Below are 23118 nucleotides of genomic sequence, written 5' to 3'. Positions count from 1 at the left end.
TAAATGACGTAGAAAGAGAAGAGGAAACGGCGCTCCGAGTTGATTTGCCATGACACTGGTTAGGAAGGTTCACAGCAGCTACCAAGAAAGAAAGCATTTATGTTTCTGTGTGTGTGCGTGTGTGAGCGATTGCTGATTCGTTTGAGTATAGGCGTGCATATGCGCGCCCACGTGCACGTCCACGCGCACATCCACAACCCCCACGCCGGTTGGGACCCACGTTACTTTGATTGACAGGTGGGACTTGCCTTCACACGCCACACTGCCCGCCCTGCGCGCCTCCCGAATGGCAACTCCTTGCTACGTCCTGATTGCCCAGAATCCGCGTAGCTCAACCAGGTCAACAGACTCGGGGCAGTTTACCGAGCGGCTATTGGTCGACGGCATAGACTACATCACCGTCCCCACGTGGAGCGGCGGCTCTGATTGGCCCGGAGCCGTTTTGTGGGCCGGCCTACAGTTTCGGTTAGCTGGGGAGCGTGAAACCGCGTGAGAAAGTTGCCATTGAGGTAAAGCAGAGCTAGACGGAGCAGTGCAGTCGCTGCTGTAGGGGGTTGTTGTTGTTAAAACTAACAACCTCTTTCCTCTTTTTTGTGCGAACTCTATTTTGGAAACAGCCGAACTCTGCGGGGAAGTAAATATTTCTGTTTTTTTGTTGACTGCTCAACCGCCAACGAGCGACCGCGGCGAGTCAAGTGGGGACTCTTCGCTGCAATTAACTTGTGTGGATTTGTTTCTGATGCTCCCACAGAGAGCCGGCAGTTTGCGGCTGTCTGTTGAGGGTCCACTGGCTTGACTTTTTCCTCATTTGTTTGTCTCTCTGTACTCGGAATACATCGGATCCTACGCAAAACAAAACGCTGGAGTGATTCAAGTGGCTCCGGCGTTTGCATTTCTCACCTGGTTCATACACCACCCCCTCCCTTTAAGCTAGCTGCTTCCAGCTAATGAGCCGTTTCCCGTGTTTTTCCGGTTGATTTACGACCGCGCTGCTGGTGTAGCGGAGCAGAGACAACGACCGAAACATAGCGAGAGTCAGCGAGGAGCAAGCGTTCACATTAAACGGCCCGTGAACTCGGACGGAGAGGCGGGGCGGTCGGTTTTGTTTGAAATTAACGACAGTTGGTCCTGATAATAACGGCGGATGGATTCGTGCCCGTGATCTCGAGCGCCTCACGTCCTCGCCGTGCCCTAATTTGATCCCTTGAAGCGGTTTTTTTTAAAAAAAGACGGAACCGCTGCATCCTCCCGGAGACAACGATGTTTCCCCAAGGGCGACACCCGGTAAGACTCTTCCCTTCCTGCTCTAACACTCTAACAGTTGTTCACCTGGCTGTAGCCGGGTGTTCACAGCCAGGGGAATAACATCACCCCTTTGTCTGACCCGCGCCTCTTGTTGTCTTACTTTTAACAACCTTCAGACTGAGCACGTGCTTAAATTAGTCTCGCTCTCTTTTTCATATTAATCAGGCTGGGCATCTCCCCTGAGAAGCAGCGTGGGATTTATACTGTTAAATAACTGCTTATAATTAAAAGTTGTTGACATAGCACGTGATGGGAGAGGATCAGATGCAAATTGTAGGCCACATAATGAAGCACTATGATGTTAATAATCCTCTTGTCTCTGTGTGTGTGTGTGTGTGTGTGTGTGTGTGTGTGTGTGTGTGTGTGTGTGTGTGTGTGTGTGTGTCAGACGCCACACCAGGCTCCAGGCCAACCCTTCAAGTTCACCATCCCAGAGTCACTGGACCGCATCAAGGAGGAGTTCCAGTTTCTTCAGGCACAGTACCACAGGTGGATAATACAAACGCACACATTCACATGGAAGGGCTCCCCTGTCTTCATGGGCAGCATGATGGCCTATTTTTTTTTTTTTTTTCATTGTCATCCACCCTATAATACTAAACCTCACCCTAACCACAGTCATCCCCTTTACCATAATGAACAAAACCCCAACCCTGGCCTCATGCTAACCCATAAACCTGGATTACACAAAAGCGCACACACATGCAGCAGGCCAGGCATCGGGGTTGGTGCTTACACTGCGGTAGGTCTAAGTCTTGGTGATGGGTGAGAGCCAGAGGGTGGCGTGTGGGCTCAGGGTTTCATAAATCACTCCTTATTTTCCTGTGTGTGTGTGTGTGTGGTTGTGTGTGTGGTTGTGTCTTTGGAAAAGACTGCCTGAGTGTTTTTGCAGTTTTTCTTTGCTTGAGTGTGTGTCATTTTACTTATGTGTAATGTTGGGGAAGGTTAGCCGCAACAGGTGATATGCTAAAAGAGGCTGTTTTGGGTTCTTCCATCCCGATTCACACACACAAAGAGCAGGGTTGAAGCACATATCCTACAGCCAGCCTGTAGGAGGCTGGTTATCATATCTCAACAGGAAGAACAATCTTCTCCATTTCACTTTGTGCTCCGGGTCCAGCACTGTTTAGGTTTGTCTTTACATTTGTGATTGCTTTAATCAGTAAGCAAAAGAAATGAGGGATTGGAGGAGACTATATGTTTTACCATGTTAATCATCTATTGTAGGAAAACAACTGGGAGATCAACATCACCACTGTTTGTTCTTAGTTTAAGTAGCTGTTTTAAACAGAAGAGAGACAGTCACACATCTGTTCATGGTTTATGTGCTGATATTATTCTTTTTTATACCGGTGCTGGTTTACACCGACAGGCTTCGGGTGTTTGTTTAGCTTGAGAAAAATGCCAGTTTCTCTTGAAGTAAATGGTTTATTGTTGTGTTTTTCAGTCTCAAGATGGAGTGTGAGAAGCTGGCCAGTGAAAAGACGGAGATGCAGAGACACTATGTCATGGTGAGATTCACGTGACACTCGGTTAATTTGCCCCACAGCATCACACATGACATAGTGAGCTTTTACCCTGAAGTGTCCTTGAGGAGGATACCGTGTCACCACCAGCTCCATGTGGTCTGGAGCCGATCTTTCATCTTTCCAAAGGCTGATAACTGAAACATCTTGAGTAAATACTGAATTATTATCCGAATGAAGGATAGAGGCACAATAAAGACTCTGTACAGAAACATGAAAGTTACTTCAGACAGTGTCCTTGCTCAGACATGCTAATGAAGATGATTAGATTTCCAGATTAGACTTAACAACTTTATAAATGTGTGAGTTGGCAGCCTGTTTGTTCGACTGGTATTTTGACAAATTCAACATTTCACTGTGTTGAATGAATGTGATTCTGCATTGATCTTCTGTCTAAAGATCTGAATCTGAAACAAAGTTAAAAGTCAAAGGAGACCAAGAAACAAACATACCATTCTGAATCTACTTTGCCTCTATAGTATCATTTAATTAGGATGCTTAGTGCAGTTTGATTGCTCCTTGATACTGACCCGGTGTGACACAAGATCTGCAAGCCTGGTTATTCCAATAACATACATGATAATAATGTTGTGCATATTCTTAGTTGCTTAAGATTCACAATTCCTCTCACTAATATGACTCTCTGTCCTCCTCAGTACTATGAGATGTCTTATGGCCTCAACATCGAAATGCACAAACAGGTATGGATGCTTATCCGTCTCTCTCTTGTCTACTCTCTCTGTCTTCCTGTTGGTCTCTCTTCCTCTCTCTCTTTCCCTTCCCCTCTCTCATGCCAGGGTTTTGATGTATTTGGTGTATGTGCTTGTCGACGTGTCCTTGTGTGTGCACAAATGCATTTGTGCGTTCATTCGTCCGTGTGCGCACGCTTGTGTGTGTTTTACTGTATGCCTGTGTGTGTGGATGTGTGTTTATTCGTGATCGATGGGGCGCTGTCTCCATTTCCCCAGTTAGGGCTGGCCGGCTGAGCCCAGAGGCAGGATGAATGGCTCTGTAGATTGATTGGTGCTGTCTAGGGGAGCGGCCTGCTTTATTACATTAGAGGGGCAGGGCTGGGGAGGGCAGAGGAATCGATCATGGTGAGGACGGCAGAGGAGAGACAGTGGAGTCCCCCCCCCCCCCACCCCTTTAAGCAGGGAGGAAAAACACACCAACACACACTTTAGTAGGGCAGGCTCACAAGTTTGCAAAAATGAAATACAGAAAGGACATTAACTTACAATAATGTAGGCAAACATTTGAGGACAGGGGCAATTCAACACATACAGAGTAATGTACACAGAAAATCAAACTTGTTTTCATACACGGACGCATTGAAAGGCAATCATCTCTCATGGTTAAGTGTGTAGACACATGGAAGATGCAGGATAACTCTCTTTCTCATGCACACAAACACGCATTTCCTCACGGGAGTGGTGCAGGGCTCAGAGCGTTTACCAGTAATTACCACAGCTATCGACCAGTCAGACCGGAGGAAATTGGAGGTGGATTGGCCTGGCTGCTTCACAGAGGAGTGGGGATGCTTCTCTGACTTTCTCATACTCCCCCGATTAGTCTCCCCCCCATATGCTCCTTCTCCCCCTCTCTTCTTGTGTTATTCTGCTATTTTTATAACCTGAGTTCTCTCCCTTTCTTTCTGCCTTCCTCACTCTTGCCTCGTCTTCCTCATGCTACACCCCCATCCTTGTTTCTTGGCTCCTTCTTCATTTTATGTCCATGTGAAGCTACTGTTCTTTCATTGTGAGGGAGATGCATCTCTTCCTATTGTCCACACACATAAACACGCACACACTAAAGCTCCAGGGGAGGCCATTAGCTTGGGGCTGCAGTTGTCAGAGCAACAAGCTTCTGTGGGTTGGGGGGGGTAGGGGGATACAGAACAACCCACCTCCTGCTGAGGAGGTACGGATGTGTGTGTGTGGCAGTAATGCGCCAATTATTTGTGTAATGGGAATCCTGTTCTCTGTTGGCACATGGTGTGTGTACATTTGCGTCTTCTATCTGTGTCCTCAACTTTTGTTTACCCACTCTCAATTATATGAATATCAAAGTGTGACTGCTGCACCATAGCAATTCTCCAAACAATGTTATTATTCAGGAGCTTAAATTAAAACGTTTTTTTTTTAGTGCTAGGAGGCTTGTATTGTGAGTTTTCGTTATCATTATTTTACTGACTTTAAATGTCCTTGAGTCACGATTTGCTATGATGCTTCAATAGGGGATTGCAGCTCTGGGTGTTTGTGACCATGTTTGTCTAATCTTTGTTAGTTAGATTAGCTGAGTTGACCTGGTAGTTGTTGGTCAGACTAATACTCAGCCGACCTAATCAGTGAGCCATTATACAAGGCTAATTATAGGCTTACAACCCAGGATTCTGAGAATGGGTGTGCAGGTATAGTCTGCCTGAAATAGTTCTTTATTTAGAGCTTTCTATTCATGAATTGTCTAGAATGGGATTTATTTAAAGTGTGTGGAAGTCAGTGACTCAAGCTGGCAAGGATGCAGGTTTCTGCTGGGCTGAAAGTATGTTGTCCGGTCACTCACTCAACTGTAGACACGCTGTAGTAACGAGTTCATTGGGTGCACATACACCGGGACAGCACTGTGATTTAAACAATGACGAGGCTCATCACGTAAGTGTTGCCCAGACCGGTAAACCAAAGCAGCTAAATGCAAAGCTCAGACTGACCAACCGTCTTTCACTTATGGCCTGTTGTGTGGCTCGATATAGAAATGTAGCTCACTGTAAAACGGATACGTGCAAAAATAAGCTTTTCAGACCCCCATGTACCCAAATGTGTAAATGAGCATTTTAAGCTTCTCACATGATCAAATCCTTTTTCGACACGTTATATTTCATGGCTTGTAAACTCACATGTACTTAGGAATGATAAACGGAATTGCAATGTTCTGAAGGCAAATAAATCCTTTTGATTCCATTCCCTTTAGTTCTGGATAAAGAGTCAATTATGCATCGTGTTAACTGTTCACAGGGTGAAGCACATTTACTCACCTCTATTGGTTTCTTATATCTTTACTTACTTTTACTTAGCATATTAACCTCACCTTATTTGCATTATTCTGGGTAAAACATTTTTTTTGTTTAAGTCATATTTTAGGTCAGACTTTAACTTTATTTAGTTCATGACTTGAAGAGGTTACTACTTTATTTAGCTCATCCAAGTGCACATTTGGCTGAACTGTGGCCGGTGTGTGATGGAGAGATCCAATCAAAGCAATAATGCTAGAGGGTGTCCCAATGTCAGGTTTCAGGAATTATAAAACCCGTTCTATAATATATTATATTGTATAATAATGTATATGCAGCGTGGCTTTCGTGATGGCAGTGTCCGCCAGTCCCCCTCACTTTGGTCCAGTCAATCACGGTTCCCGGAAGATGAACCACGGAGACGGCGGTACCCTGACTTTTCCTCTAATGCCACCATGAGGTTTAAATTTGTATTTTTAAGTGAAATATCCCAACAACTATTGAGTGGAATGCCATGACATTTGTGATAGAGATTTCCCATCAAGAAGAATTGTAATAACTTGAACACTTGACTTTTCACCTAGCATCTTCATCAGGTCAACCTTTTATTGTGTCCAATACTTTGGACGAAATACCCACATTCCCATCATACTCGGCTGTAATGCACGTGTAGTGTGACTGTTGGGATGCTAACATGCAGAACAAAGATATAGCTTGGTTGTTGACATTTTTAATGACCGAGGGATTGCTGGAAGGAAAGGAACTTAAACACATAACTGCATTTAAAAGTGAATGCGCTGTATATTATTACTTTAAATACTGTAAAAGGTGGGAAATGATGTCTGCACCAGGCGAACAAAATGGTAATAATGTAGTGTCCGTTAAACCCACACATCCGGCGCGTGTGCCAGTCTATCTAGACATATGGGATGTGTGTCTCCAATGAGCCGTTACTACGTTTCATAGCGTCTCTCTTTCCCCCTTTGCCCTGGCCTCTTCTGTATCAATTTGATTGGATGATATGTAATATGAGTCTCCTTATCTGATTTGATGCCACTATGGGGGTATCTTGTTTCAGCCAATTGTTGCCACCTCCGGGGGCTTGGGGGACAAGCGGATGTGTTGGCATGGATACTGGAGGAGAGCAAATTAAGTTAGTCGCTGATGAGATTATGTTGAAGTGCTGATGGGAAGGGGGACAAGAGCACAGAGGATAGACGGAGAGCAAAAGGAATCCAACAGGCAAGAGAGAAACTTGAGCTCACAGGTGTGTGTGTGTGTGTCTGTGTATGTCTGTGTGTGCGTGCGTGCGTGTGTGTGTGTGTGTCTTGGCTTGCTGTGGAGGCAAGTCTCCAGTGTGTTTGTGCTTGTATTACTTTATTGGTGTTTCTGAACAGCTGTCTTTTCCAAATGAATGTAATTATGTTATTAACAATTAAGTCTCTTTCTGTCTTTTCCTCCATCAGACCGAGATTGCCAAGAGACTAAACACAATCTGTGCACAAGTCATTCCCTTCCTCTCACAGGAGGTAAGTGTGTGACTTTGAGCTGCAGTTTTTTTTTTTTCATGCCATTTATACAATCCAGTGTCTCTGCTAGCTACTCTTGGTCATCAGCAACATTGTGTTTTGTCTGTTTGTTTTGCAGCATCAACAGCAGGTGGTCCAAGCTGTGGAGCGAGCCAAACAGGTGACCATGGCAGAGCTAAATGCTGTCATTGGGGTGCGTGGACTGCCAGGCCTTCCACCCACAGTGTGTATTCCTTCTACCTACTCTTTGATTAGATCAAAAATCAAATCACACTTCACATGTGTGTACTCTTCATTTAAAAAAAAAAAATCAATTTTATTCTCCACACATTCAAGGGAAACTTTTCCTATTTTGATCTGCGCACAGTGTAATTATAACCTCCCAGGTGCTTGTTGCCTGCCAGAAATGTAAAAACCCTTTCTGGAAAAGGGCCACTTGTGATTTCATAATTTGTTTGCATAGTAATGAATACATTGCAGAAGCAAAGACACAATTCAAACACTATGGCCAAGAAAGTCAAACTATTCTATATTTCACTATTAATCACTACTTAAACTTAAACTTATACACCTGGACAAATACATTTGCACTGATATTATTTCTAGGCATATGGCTGACATCTAAAGAAAATGCCATTATTTAAATCCCTCAATCACTAAACTAATCTCAAGGTCACAATTAAGGACATATGAAAGAGATGGTAGGGGGGGGGGGGGGGGGGAGAAATTCAATTTAATTAAACCCAAGGATGCAGATAGTTTGTCTTTTTTATGGACTATGGGTCTGGAAATATAACAGATTGATTGATTGATAGAACTGATCTTTTTTGTGAATCAGTGGGAAAAGTGTGAAGAGAGGTGTTTATTTAAAAGATGTCATCAGCATATGATGAATGATGGGGCATGACCAGCTATTGAGACTTGAGCTGTAAAGGGATCAGCACGGTGAGTGTGAAAAGAAGTTACAAAAACAAAACTTTTTGCTTGAAGTTTCGCTGTGATGTTTAGGTTGAAAGAGAGACAGAGTGGAGCTGTTGATGGTGGAGACTGGGTGGGATGTGGGGTAGTTGAGAATACTGTGCTTTATAGGAGCCATAGGGGCTCGACCGGCGGGAGGTGAGGACGGGGGGTTGAGTTGAAGGGGAATGTGAAAGGGGGTGGGTCTTCATAACTTTTTTTTTTTTTTTGCAAAGAGCGGGCAGTGGGTTTAAAGAGTTAAATGTGAGGTGGGCTTGTTAGTTGGCGTGGACTGATGGGGGTCTGTGTGTGTGATGGGGGGGAGAGGTGGATTTGGCAGTTGCTTTTTGAGTCTTAATTGCAGGATTTCAGTGTTTGTAAAAGGGGAGGGGGGTCACGCCGTTGCCCTTACACTCCCCTTTTCACCCACTCCTCCCGTCTCCCACGCCAGCCTGTCATTCACCCCGTTTGTGAGTTAAATGAGTGTAATGAAGCATGTTGCCCCTTCCTCTACACACACACACACACACACACACACACACACACACACACACACCAGCTCACACTAACATCCCATGACAAACCATGGCTCCGCTTGCCTCCACCGATACTTCCCGTCCATTTACTCCCATCAGGGGTCCTGTTTGTGTAATCATGTGTGTGTGTTTTTGCATCTGTTTGTGTGTGCGTCTGGGTGTAGCAGAGCGTGCGTTTCTGTTATCCCCAGAAAACAACAGGCAGGGGTAGGATGGTTGAGCGAGGGTGTATGTGCCTGCCTTGTTTATCTAGATTCTGTGTCTGCATGTTAGTGTGATCAAGTGTGACGTGTGGGTGTGTTTATGTTTGATTGTTTGGCAGGCGAGCCAACTCTGGAGTGCGTACGTGCATGCGCGCGTGTGTGTGTGTGTGTGTGTGCGTGCGCATGTGTGTGTAAAGAGGCAGGCATGGGGGTTGAGGCTAAAAGACAGTTGTTTTGCTTTCATTCATCAGGGCAGGACGCAGAGAGTGAAGGATGGATAGGGAGGAAAAGAGAAAGGTGGGGGCTCAGGAGAGGGGGAGTGGGTTAGTCAATTAGGTGAGATAAAAGTCGGTTTGACCTTCAGCACTCCTTCCACCCCTGCCGAGTCGCCTCCTGTATCCCCCTTCTTCTCTCCTCTCCCTCCTTCCTCCTCCCCTCCCCGTGGCGAATCACTGAGCTTGGATTCCCGCGGCTACTGTCTGAGGAGGCAATAATGATGTTTTGGAACACAAAGGCATTTCACGCTCAGACGAGCGCCTGATTTGGTGTGAAAGAGAGAGCAGGGCTGCCAGCCAAATTCTCTCTCTGACCCTCTTCTCTCCTTCTCTCCTCCCCTCTCTCCTCAGCCGCCTCACTCCCTCACAAGACCTGACAGTGCAGGCAGCAGCTGGGGCTCACGGCCCTCCCCCCTCTGCCCTTCCACTTCTCCGTCATTCCTCCTTTTTTCTCCCTGCCTCCCTCCCCCTTGCTTCTCCCACCACATCCTCGGGGCTCTGGGCTGTGATCCCAGCTGTCAGTATTGTTCAGTGTTTAACCCCAGAGGGAGGAGGGTGTGTTTGTCGGTGTGTGTGTGAGGCGGTGTGTAGGGGGAGAGGATGTTTTCACCGCCTTATAGACTGCAGTAGCTTGTTGAGGTGGTGTAAACCTAGACACTGAAGAAACTGTCCCATCTGTTGAAGACCTCAATAGGGCAAGAAATCTCTATTGATTAGGTTACAGAGTGCTATTGATCTTCACCTATAAATGGCTTAGTTTCATTCACTGGCTCTTGAGTTTTTTTGTGTCAGGTGTCAATGTTCTGCACTTTTAAGGCAGCTAGTGGCAAATGTTTTGTTTTGAATGTATGGGTAGCTTTAGGCCTACAGTACCTCAATAGCTCACCTGTGTGTTGTAGCATCCCTGATGTTCTCTCAACCCAACTAACCACCCCTTTCTTTTTTTGTCTTTTCTCCCTGTTTCTAAGCAGCAGCACCTATCCCATAACCACGGTGGTGCCCCCGTTCCCCTCACCCCTCACCCTGCTGGCCTCCACCCCTCACAGCTGAGTGGTTCAGCTGGTCTCCTGGCTCTCTCAGGAGGACTCGGTGCTCTTCCTCCCCACATGTTGGGAAAAGATAGTGGTGATAAAAAGCCCCATATGTCTGGACAAGACTCACACCCTTCAGGAGCTGAGCACCTGAGAGGTGAACAAACACACTCACCACCACAAAAACACCACTCGAAATAGAGCGACTGGCCTGAAATAATTCACCTTCAAGCCAACATCTGTATCATTAAAATTGCAGTTTTAAAATCATATATACTTTCACTATATTCATCATTATTATTCTAAATGCTTCTCAGTCAGTTTTTCTGTGTGAACTTCAATGTAGACTTCACATTTCTAACTCATTCTGCTTCCTTTCTTATTTTTGTCATTTTCTGCTCTGTTAAACACCCAACCCAATGACCTCAACCGCATGTACGCATTTCCAATGGCAATAGAGCGAGAGCCCGGCACAGTAAGTACTTCCTTTTTCTGCAGCAATGTTTACTGTTCTGGCAAAGCAGTCAGTTTATTTTCTTGTCTGTCTTAAAGAGATAGTTTGGTTTTGGGGAATTTGACTTTATACTTGGATGCAGGGAATTGAAGTTTGACTTTGATAGCTCAACAGTGTTTTCACTCAGTTGATAGATATCTGTGGTGATATAAGCTTTCATCAGTGAAGGAAAAACACAACACATGCATAGTCAATTAAATACATTATGGTCTGAGAGAATATAGGCCATGGTGTTTGCAAGTTTGTGTGTAGATTACAGTCATCTGCATATATTTGTATGCTGGTGTCGGGACCTGCAGACGGAAAATCATTGAATATATATTGGAAACAGAAATGGGTTCCTAGAATAGATCCCTAATGATCTACTTGTTTGTATTTGTACAATATGAGAAGATTTTCCCCTGGCTATGAAGGAAAAACAGAAAAGGACCACCAAAAACGAACTTTGAATTATCTCCAATCTTCAAAATCTCACATGTTATAGTATTCGACATAAAATACAGTATATTATAGAGCCACAGCAAATGTATCTACATGGAAACTAACACTTTAACTTAAACTTATATATCAGGTAAACTGCACCTGTTGCTGAGGCATGCTCATTTATTTTCATTGTAATGTTACTTTTATTGCTGCTGCAGTGACCCAATTTCCCCTCTGGGATCAATAAAATTCATCTCCCCATGTCATTATGCATAAAAGCCCCTTGCTGTTTTTTTTTTTACCTGTTTCATACCCAAATAGGTTTCTTCCTTAAGTTGTGTGTGTGTGTGTGTGTGTGTGTGTGTGTGTGTGTGTGTGTGTGTGTGTGTGTGTGTGTGTGTGTGTGTGTGTGTGTGTGTGTGTGTGTGTGTGTGTGTGTGTGTGTGTGTGTGTGTGTGTGTGTGTGTGTGTGTGTGTGTCTGTGTGTGTCTGTGTGTGTCTGTGTGTGTCTGTGTGTGTGTGTGTGTCGGATAGAGCTTTGGCCTGCCGGTTTAGTTCTGCCCTAGATCTGCTCTGAACTGTTAGGTTTCTTTTCTCCTCCAAATGAGCTTTTTAGCATGGTCTCTCTGAAACACACACACACACACACACACACACACACACACACACACACACACACACATACTCCTCCAGCCTAGCCTGCATTGTTGTGCCTATTTAACACCTCAGTGAGCAGATTACCCCCTTCTCCCCCCTCCCGCCGCCCCTGATCCTTCGCTTAAAGACTCTCATTGTGTTTAATATCACCACTACTGAGAAGGGAGGGCTTGGGAAAAGGAGGGGGGCAGCAGTCATATGACACTGAGCTTGTGTGTGTGAGAGAGAGACCATGATAAAACTGAACAGGAGAAAGACGGAGGGGGGGAAATTGCTTATGTTTTGCGGGTCAGTGCTTCTGTGCTCAGCTCACTAAAACCTTTCAATAAAGAGGGGGGTGGGAGGGGCGTGAAGGAAGGGGCCTTTGGCAGCATACAGATTTTCATCCCCCATCTCTTTCCCTCCCTTGTCTCTTGTCACCCTTTCTTCTCCTCCACACTCTCACACCCTCCCTCCATCCTCTGTATCCTCTAATCTCATCCCCTCCCTCCCCCTCTTTTTCTCACCCTTCTCCTCCCCTCCTCCTCTCTTGGCTGTTCCTCCTTCATTTACCCTTTCCCCCCCCCTCAAAGCTCAAGCGCTTCCTCGCTAGATGTGTGCACGCGCATGTGTGTTTGTGTATGTTGGATGCACATTTCATTGACAGGCTGAGACTATAATGGACTCAACATGAAGCTTTAATCCATTAACAATAGGATCCATTGGTCAGGAGGCCAGAGGGGGTGGGGGGTGGGGGGGTGGTGGTGTGTGTGTGTGTGTGTGTACTGTGTGTGTACTGTGTGTGTGTGTACTGTGTGTGTACTGTGTGTGTGTACTTGATCACATGCATACATGCAGTTAATCAGAGCCAGGAGAGGGAGCACTGATAGATTTTGAGAGCCACTTAATGTAATCATCATGTTCAGAGGCGTGTGTTTGTGTGACCAAAGCCAGTCGCAGGCTTTTGTCGAGAGGTTGCCGTTAAAGTGTTACTGCTGCTTAATTCATGCTCCTGTGAACTATTCACCTATTTGCAAGGAAGAGTCTGTTTTTCTAACCTGCTCTACACATGGCTTAATAGCTAGTGTAATTAGTGGTTGATGGGGTGTTTTATTGAGCTCATGGACAATGCATAACCACAATAAAGTACAAACTGAACTATGAAATGGCAAAATTGTCTCACCTCTGCAAATCCTTTTTCTTGTTTTTTTTTTCTATTCTTTATCCTCCAAAACTCTTTTCTTGAATCTCTCTGCTCTCCTTCTACTCCTCCTCTCGCTTTCATCTGCAGAGCAACTCATTGCTGCCAGAAAGTCTTAGGAATTCAGATAAGCGGCGCAATGGACCTGAGTTTTCAAATGACACCAAGAAGCGCAAGGTGGAGGACAAGGACTCGAGTCACTATGTAAGAAATGTCTCTACTGATGGTGTGTGTCTGCTGAACGCTTACGTTTTTGGAAATATAATAATACTTTTTCTGTCCTATTTTGCACAAATATTTTTTCAGTGTTTGAAAAGATACATCATTAGATCATTAGTTATGTTTTGGTTCAGTGTTTTTTTCCCACTTGAATCAAAGTAAAGGAAATTTGTGAAAAATGATTAGGCAGAAGTGCAGAATATGAAGCGGCGTGCTAACTGATTGTCTTGGTTTGCAGGACAGTGATGGGGAAAAAAGTGATGATAATTTAGTGGTGGATGTCTCGAATGAGGTCAGTATGTTTTGAGATATTTTTTAATCGTTTAATAGTCTTGATTGTGGTTGTTTCCTGTGGGATGAATGCATAAATGTACAGGCATCACAGTGGTCTGTGGGTGATGGTTATTTTGTAAGCACAATACATTCACAGTAGTCCAAGGTATCTTCTATTTGGGGAAAATATACATTTTGTTCAGTGTTTTGTTCTCTCTGGTATCTTACTGTATACTTGTCCTTCCACCAGGATCCGGCCTCCCCTCGTGGCACACCTCTCCCCTCCCCGAGAGAAAATGGTCTGGATAAAGCACGTCTTCTCAAGAAAGATCCCTGTAGTCCAGCCTCTACTGCCTCATCAGCCAGCTCCTCCTCCCTCAAGTCCAAAGAGATAGCAATGGTAGGGATGGCAAGACGATGTTTTTCAGTTGTTTCTGCATATAGTTCGGCAGGTAGATAGAAGGATGGATAGGTGAATACCTGTGTCAGTAGTAGACATTTGTTGTATATTTTTCATGCGTATCTCTCTCTGTGACAGCGAGACAAGGCAGGAACACCTGGGCTGAAATCAAGCACACCCACACCCAGAGGTGACTCCACCCCTGGTCCAAGCTCCACTCCTGGTATCCGGCCTAGTTTATCAAAACCCCCATCCATGGAGATACCACATCCACCCAGTAAGTCCAGTATAATCATTTTTAAATTGATCATATTTTAGGTTGTGTAATATTAAAACACGCTAATCTTTGCCAAGAGGAATACGTTGTGTTTTCTAAATTGCTTCCGGGAAGATTCAACCTCACTGTTAAGGTTCAAAGGGACTAACTGTCTGCTTCCAAAAGAACTGTTATTGCAAGTTTTAATTACATGTTTCACGGCAAAGTTGTACTTTGGAAAAACCTGATGTATGTGTAGAGCACGTCCCAGAGTCTGTTTGATATGAAAGATACAGTTTCTTTACAGAAATCACAGATTGGTTTGAAATCTATAGACAAACTAAGAGTTAGTAGAAATGTCAGATGACCGTGCGGTGATGTTACATCTGTAGGATCAAGGCTTATACTTTTTAAGACATTTTCAACTTGAATGCTGAGTTGTTATGAGCTCTTTATGTCTCGTACTCTTTCCTTCCCTCTCCTCCTGAGCTGCAGGTTTACGGACACCCCTGGCTGTACCAGGCCCATACCCGGGTGCATTTGGTATGTTGCCCCACGCAGCAGGAATGAACGGGGAGCTGGCAGGTGCAGCCGGAGCTGCAGCCTATGCTGCTGGACTGCACAACATGTCCCCTCAGATGAGTGTTGCTGCTGCGGCTGCCGTGGCTGCATACGGCCGTTCACCCATGGTGAGTGGAAAAGGATGTTTTGTGTTTTGGTAAAATAGTAATGCAAATAAATGAAACCTCTGCAAAATACGTTCTAACTGCTCTTTTTCATGATTTATTGTGTGAAAATATTGAATCACAGTGGATGTAATAAGGATATTTTGGACCATGATCAACAAATATCAAATTGAAAATAGATTTCTCTAAATGTTAAGTAATTAAATACAAATAAGAAGCACAATTTTTCATTACATCATTATTCTCCTCTTTCAAGATAAACTGGAACTCAATGTATCAGGGTTGCACATCAGGACCATCCAATTTTTATCCCATTCATCTTTTTTTAAAACTTCACATGCTCTATGAATGGTGTGTGTTTGAGTGAACAGAGACAGACTTCTGCTGCCTTCATATGAGTCTTTTAACAGTGGCTCTCCCTTTGCTGTTCACCCTGAGGTACCAAGGCTACAGTTGTATGCACAGTGCTCACAAATCAGCCATGAAACCCTGTAACCTGCTCCAGGTAGATTAACAGCTGTACTACAGTATATTCTTTCCATTTTTTTAATGGTTGACCCCTGGCTACTCTGTAGAAATATTCAGAGTTTTGGAAAGTTCATTCTGGATTCTCACAATGTGACAAGATTATGCGAGAATGGTGGGATCACGTTTCATATGAAATGGACCAATCGGCTTCCTGCGAGGAGCGATTGGCCATAAAATCACTCCTCAATTAAACAGGTCTCATGGTCATCTCCATGCTTATCTTCTTGTTGATCAATGTTTAAAAATCAGAATAACATCTTCTGTAATTCAATGTTTTACAAGAATGAAATGAATGAATGTGAATATTTTTCTTGAGCACGGTAGACTGTATATGGCAATGTGTCAATAGTTGCACAGCTGTATTTCTCCCGTCTGTGTGATAGTATTTGTACAGTGGGTGTGCTGGTGTGCATTACGTTCAATCACCTCATCACTCTTGGCTGTATTTGCATAGTGTTAATTACACTGTTTAAATAGGTTTAGTAGACTCACAGCTGTGTCTGTGTCTGGGCAACACTTGATAGAAACTCGGTGTACTCACCAGCTGCGTGCGTGCGTGCGTGCGTGCGCGCGCGCGCGCGCGCGTGTGTGTGCGTGTGTTGGGAGGAAGCACAAGTACCGACAGCTCTGCCTCTGTGTGTTTGCTGACTCTTACACTCGTCGTTCAGATTCGGAGGATGTGTGTGCTCCAGTCCGTCTGTTTGCTTTGTTCTCATGTGTGTGTTTGTGTTCGGTTCCACAGGTTACTATTGACCTGTGTGCATGTTGCCAATGCCAATGGTTGTGTGTTTGCTCTGTGCTCATAAAATGTCCACGTTCTCTTATCAAGGTTGGTTTTGATCCTCATCCTCACATGCGAGTGCCTGGAATGCCTCCCAGTCTGACGGGGATCCCTGGTGGCAAACCGTAAGTGTGTTTAGGGCTACTTGTATGTTGTACTTGTAAGTCCTTGTAGAGAACAAAAGGGGCAGGAAGAGCTTGGCCGTGAAGCAATCTCCTAACTCACCGGCTTTCGTCTGATAATGCTTTATATGTTTTTTGGTGTAGAATTGGCTTGTGATATGTGAGTTGTACACATGGCCTCCCGACTCCAATCCCAACAATACCACAACCCCAGAAATATAAACCCACAACACCTCAGAGGCTAATCTGTCGTCAGAGCGATAGCCGATGGGTTCAGAGATTGTCCTCGAAAATACTCCTTATAGAAATGGGCTCTTTTCTCATTTTATTTAACCTTTTTTTCTGGATTCTGTCCCCCTCCTCTTTCATCTTTTAACCATTTCACCTTTGTGTCACCAGGGCTTATTCTTTTCACGTGGCAGCCGATGGACAGATGCAGCCGGTACCCTTCCCCCCGGATGCTTTGGTTGGGCCAGGGATTCCTCGCCACGCCCGTCAGATCAACACCCTGAACCATGGAGAGGTGGTGTGCGCCGTTACCATCAGTAACCCCACCCGACACGTTTACACAGGAGGGAAGGGTTGCGTCAAGGTCTGGGACATTAGTCACCCAGGAAACAAGAGCCCGGTGTCACAGCTCGACTGTCTGGTGAGTGAGGTGATGGGATGGTTGCACAGTATGTAAAAATGCCTTTTTTTGAGTGAGAGAGGTGTTGGTTGTCATGGTTTATTCCTGGAAAAAAAGAGGAATTTGTGTGGTATAAGTCATAGAAATATAGTATTGTATTCATGCAAAACTTTAAATACATTTTATTGTGTCTGCCACATCAGAACCGAGACAACTACATCCGCTCCTGTCGTCTCCTCCCTGATGGTCGGACACTGATTGTGGGGGGTGAGGCGAGCACGCTGTCGATCTGGGATTTGGCCACGCCCACTCCGAGGATTAAGGCAGAGTTAACATCATCAGCACCGGCGTGTTACGCTCTGGCCATCAGCCCGGACTCCAAGGTCTGCTTCTCTTGCTGCAGCGATGGGAATATTGCAGTCTGGGATTTACACAACCAGACACTCGTTAGGTAAGAGGGAGAGACCTTGGTGTATGTATGCTTTGATTTTACACACACAGGACGTACTCATTGTCAGTGTCTTCTAACCACCTGTCAACCACAGTACTGACCTTCCCTAATCATCAGATTCTCAACCCTGACTGGTTTAACCTTCATTGTTATAAGTTGTAGCATAAGAGGCAGAATATTTAGCAAGAGTACAACAAGAGTGACTGCCGATGAGAAATATTGTAGACCTTCACATTTTGGTAGTCTTGGGATGCATACCAACTGCCCTGGCAACTGCTGGTACCGAGTGTGCCTTTGTTTAAACATTTCTTTCTTTCTTTAACTCTGAATGTATGTGTGTATCCTGCAGGCAGTTCCAGGGCCACACAGATGGAGCCAGCTGTATTGACATCTCCAACGATGGCACCAAGCTGTGGACTGGAGGCCTCGATAACACTGTCCGCTCCTGGGATCTGAGAGAGGGACGGCAGCTGCAGCAGCATGACTTTACATCACAGGTACACACTTCAATATCAATAAACAGTGTTCCCCTGAAAAAAATATTATTAGGAAAGTTTTTCACAGCTGGTGAAATGTAATAATAAATGTAATAATTCCTGTCTGTTCTGTCCAGATCTTCTCTCTTGGCTACTGTCCGACAGGAGAGTGGCTCGCAGTGGGAATGGAGAGCAGCAATGTTGAGGTCCTTCATGTCACCAAGCCTGACAAATATCAGCTTCACCTACATGAGAGCTGTGTACTCTCCCTGCAGTTTGCCTACTGTGGTAAGAAACTGTCTGTCTTGATGTATCTGCCTCCTTTGACTAATTTTCCAGTGCTGGTTTTCCAGTCGACTTTAAAACCACCCCTTTTTTAAAAAAAAAAACTAGTAGTAGGACCTAGTTCTACCTTTTTAGTGTGTTTTTTTTCTTTCTTTAAATTTACAGCAAATACGTTTTTTCTATTCTATTCAACTGATTTTCACAGCTGTGTTTGTATTTGCAAAGATTATTTTCCTATTTGCCTTTCATTGCCTTTTCATTGCTCATTGTGTTTGTTTGCATTTCTCTACCTAGGTAAATGGTTTGTGAGCACAGGAAAGGATAACTTACTGAATGCATGGAGAACACCCTATGGAGCCAGCATATTCCAGGTTGGGACAACTGAATATATTATATAATGAAAATAGTGATCAAAGAGACACACACACACACACACACACACACACTCACACACATACAGCGATAATAAGCATTCCACTAGCACAGCATTCCATCAAGGGAATGAATGAAATATTGCTTTTAAGGGTGGAAATGCATCCTGGCTCATTCGCTGCATCAGCATGTTCCTTTGTGACAACATCATTAAATATGTTATGATAGCCACTGTATCATATTAATCATTCAGCGATATTGATTGGAACAAAAGCACCAGACGTAGTTATATTTTCTAAGAGCAAAGTTGTTAAACATTTAAGTACTGTATCACACACAGAAGCAGTGATGATGTTCTTTATTTGTGATCAACTTATTTACCATTTCTACTCTATTTCTTTCTTTTTCTTTAGTCAAAAGAATCATCTTCGGTGTTGAGCTGTGACATATCCGTGGACGACAAATACATTGTCACTGGTTCAGGGGACAAGAAGGCCACCGTTTACGAGGTCATCTACTAAAACTACAGACATTTGTTCCTTTCCACACAGCAGATAGGTTTCTAGACGTTTTCAAGTGGAGCCAGAAATTGCAGACACATGTGACCTTGATGGCACTTTCTTTTTTCTGTAACATCTGCCAAGGAGTCAAAGAAAGGAGACAAACATTCTACATAGACACATCTGTCATGCTTGTATACATGACTCGATATCAGCTGGGAATTAACTGGAGCGGATGGATCTCTAATGGAAGAAGAGGAACTATTTGGATGTTCTTGTCTCCGATGCTTTCTGCTACGGACTGCAACGGGATCAGTTACAGGACCAAACAATGACTGAACCAAAGGCGCTGCATTGTTTGACTGGGACGAGCTCTTCTGGAGAACACTGCACTGAACGTTAGATTTTGAAACACTTGATTCAGTGTCACGACCAGGGGCGAAGACCCTAGAACAAACACTCCAACCGGCTGGTTAAATGTGTGGACCAATGGCAGACGGAAAGAGTAGAATGTGGACACAATACTGACAAAATAATGGGAGAGACGGAGGAGGACAGTGAAGACGGAACATGTTTGTTTGCATTTTGTTGCTGACGGATGATGCTCACAGTCTGACGATCTCTCAGCTCTGACCGTAGAACCTCAGCTTGCTCTTCTGATACGCCTACACTGTCTGAAAAATACCTTTTCTGTCTTAACAGTAAGTCCTATCTTCTCTAAACTGCACTGTGGTAGCTGTCCACCTACACACTTATTAAACACAAACATTGACAGTTTTAAACATAGTTTGATCCTCAGGAGGAAAAGTGCTTTTTTTTTTTTTTTCATAACTCGTTCCCATTTCAGATGCCACCAAAAAATATTCATGTACTTTGGAGAAACATTTGCGAGAAACACTCTCACAAGAGAATATACTCTAAATGTTGCTACAAAGAGCTTAACTCCCAGACTTTTCTTCATGTTCTCCTCTTTCTTATGATCCTGCTACCAATTATTGGAAACCTGAAGGAGGAAAAAAACTTTCAGTTTGAATTAATCCTCAAATTCCAATTATCTTTGTTTTCTAATGTACCTCTTTGCATAGATTTCCCTCCTTATATTTTTTCACATAGCCACTCCGCACAAGCAACATGAGCCTTCATACTGTCATTTATTCTGTTAATTTTTTAGCCTTTACTCTTTATATTTGAGCCACAGTGTGTGTCATCAGCTGCACATGATGATAGAGCCTCACCCTCTTTTACTGAATCGACCTGAAAACATTTCAGAGTCTCCGTATGGTAATCGGTCAGCTGGATGTAGCTTCAGATTTGCTTCCTCTTTGATGCAGCCTAGACATCGCCTTTCTGTTTTTAATGCAGTTAATTTGCCTGTGGTCTCTTTGACAATGCGTTCATTGGTAACGGTCATAATGATTAAAAGGAAAAGTCTTATGTTAAATTCCCTTGAATTTGAAATTTTAGCAAACATCTGGAAAACTGAATTTTTGTCACTTGTTTCTGCTAATATTCTTGAATGTGGGACATTTGTGAAACTGCCTTGAAAAGTACAGCTGTATCATGTTGTTGTCTTTTCACTTTGCAAAAAAAGATTTAAGACTGCAAGCAAGCTTCAGTTATTTGTCAAGAAAGTCTTACGTACTCCAGGAAGGAGTCAGTCAGTTTAAACTCATAATTTCATGATCTTGTGCTTAGTTTTTTTTTTTTTTTATCTATTTTTGTCTGTTGAATGTTTGTAAAAATGTAAATATCTTTTTTTTTTTTCTTACAGGACATGCTTTAGAAATAACAAACTGTTTTTGTACGTCTTTTACATGGAAAAGAAACGTCTAATCAGGAGAAATACTAAATGGTCTTAATGTTAGCTAATCTAAAATGATTGAAATATCTAGACAATAAATGTTTTTTTATATATATATAACTGTAGTGATCTTTGACTTTCTGGGTTGGACACATTTGGACTTCACTGATAAAATGTTCCACTATACATTAATGCTATGGAGGCTGAGTTTCGAGAATCAGTTTTGGAAACAGAAGGCAGTTTAGGTTCTGGATGTAAATAAAACTTGAAATGAAAGATGGTGAAAGTTAAAGCTTGGATAGATAACACTTAAGAAATCAGTACTCTTTTCCAATAAGAAGTAGTTAGCAGCACAAGCCCCAAAAGCTGCTAAATAAGAGTCGCCACGGTGACAGCTTGGCCCTTCAGGCCTCACTTAAAAGCCACTTTCCCAACAAATTTCTCCTGGTTTGCTTTTTTATATATAACCTTTTCGGCAGTGGTTTTATTTTGAGAGAGGGAGAGAGAGAAAGACAGACCGGAAAAGCAGGGGAGAGAGAGGAAATGAGCAGCAGAGTTAATGGACGACTTATTTCAGTCCTTATTTTTCCTCAGACCATTTGATTAATTATTTGCTGTCGGGTGTGATGAGGATCTCAACAAATATAACAAAAATGTTTTTGAAGATTATTCCCCAGCTTCCTTTTAATGGTACACATCCTACCCACTGAGTTACAGGGGCGCTCCTGCTTTGGTTTCTTTCCAAAGATGTCTCATCATGGCCCTGAATCCTGTTGGCTTTTTAAAATGTCAATAGCCTTCATCATTAAGAAGGTGAGTAAGCGGGGCTGGCACAAACGGAGATGATTCAGACTAAAAATGGTCCCACTTTTATGTAAGTTATTTCGTGACAACCGAGATAAAGCGACTTTTTCTTCTTTCTTTTACCGCTTACCTCTCTATATATGTATGAAATTACTAAACGGGTGGCATTTACGTTGTGCACAGTGTACGTTTGGCACTTTAAATGTGAGATTAACAACATCCTCTAAAGATGGTGATTCAGTGAAGGCTAAATGCACCTGAATGGGTTCAAGTCTTTTATAGGTATTAATGTGAGTGTGACTCCACTTGACACACCAAGCAACTTGACTGAATGAGTTCTGCTTGAGTGTGGATAGCTTGAAAGACTCCAGGTTTACTGCTATGTAACTCTGCTAGACTGGAAATGCTTCATGTCCAATATTATTGTGTCTGGGATCAACTTTTTTTTTTCATTCCTTGGTCAAATGAAGATCAGGACTCTGATGACCACAAAAGTCACCCCAACGTCAGCTTTCTTAGCATAAAAGCTTGTTCGCTTTCCACAAATTGTCTCTGACATCTTGCGGATGCTTATTGTAATCAGTCTGTCAAGTCAGGTTTATTTATATAGCATGTTTCATACGACAGACGTAGACTTAATTTGCTTCATAATTCAATTATACTCAATTCAATTCTATTCATAGTGTCACCCTGAAGCAGAAGCCACCCGGGATACCCTACACACCGAGCAGGACCAGAGCACACCCCCAACGACCCTCGGAGTCCATGCATTTTTAAAGTCCCAACATCACCCATCAGCAAGTATTGTTTGACCTGCAAATCACAATATTTCCAACTATTGTTTTTTGCAGTTAGTTATTGCTAGAGGGAGATGTTATTAAGCATTGCTTCAACAATTTTATTCCCAGTCCTAATTTTACTTTCTCTGATGATATATGCACACGTCCAGACACAAACATAAAAGAACTGAGCTGAAGGTATACAAGCTAAGGCAATCGGAGAAGAAATCAAACTGTCTGAGTTGGGTTTTTGAATTCCTGAGACTTCAATGGGAAACCTATTTTTGCATTAACACAGAATTTTCTTGCAGCTGACTACCCCTCAATCCTTCAAGTCCTGCAGTAACACTGCGGCTTTGTTTATCCTGTGGAAACACTAAACCTGTCTACATTGTTTTCCTTCTCTTAAGGTTCAGCTCACAACCTCTTGTGGTCCTGAATAGCATTAAGAGGGTACGGTGAAGAAAGAAGAAGCTGGGTGGCCCACTCAACCAACTGGAGATGGTTCAGTCCGCAGGAGAGAGAAGTTGCCCGTGAGTTTTTGTGGATTTATTTCTCTCGCATATGTGGTATTGATATGGAGGTATAGATAGTTGCATTACAGAGCAGCTGTT

The 23118-nt window shown here is 43.5% G+C and overlaps 1 protein-coding gene across 2 annotated transcripts; it reads left to right on the top strand.

The window, feature by feature from the left end:
- Window positions 1-523: 523 nt before the first annotated feature.
- LOC311023535 (transducin-like enhancer protein 1) lies at window positions 524-21028 on the top strand. 2 transcript variants are annotated; one of them, XM_084025434.1, is made up of 20 exons: window positions 524-1284; window positions 1694-1794; window positions 2753-2816; window positions 3488-3532; window positions 7305-7367; window positions 7486-7590; window positions 10310-10526; window positions 10828-10844; window positions 13234-13347; window positions 13601-13654; window positions 13886-14035; window positions 14174-14312; window positions 14787-14980; window positions 16335-16411; window positions 16808-17057; window positions 17240-17487; window positions 17837-17984; window positions 18101-18251; window positions 18543-18619; window positions 19034-21028. In XM_084025434.1, exons 1-20 carry the CDS (start codon window positions 1261-1263, stop codon window positions 19139-19141), a joined length of 2346 nt encoding a protein of 781 aa, XP_083881560.1. In that variant the 5' UTR covers window positions 524-1260; the 3' UTR covers window positions 19142-21028. The 2 variants fall into 2 exon arrangements, with proteins under 2 accessions (XP_083881560.1, XP_083881559.1); XM_084025433.1 differs by having other exon boundaries at window positions 14781-14980.
- The last annotated feature ends 2090 nt before the right edge of the window (window positions 21029-23118 follow it).

Source organism: Eutrigla gurnardus (assembly GCF_963514095.1).
Source record: "Eutrigla gurnardus genome assembly, chromosome: 13".
NCBI classification, from domain to species: domain Eukaryota; kingdom Metazoa; phylum Chordata; class Actinopteri; order Perciformes; family Triglidae; genus Eutrigla; species Eutrigla gurnardus.
This window is presented reverse-complemented; position numbering and strand designations above follow the sequence as displayed.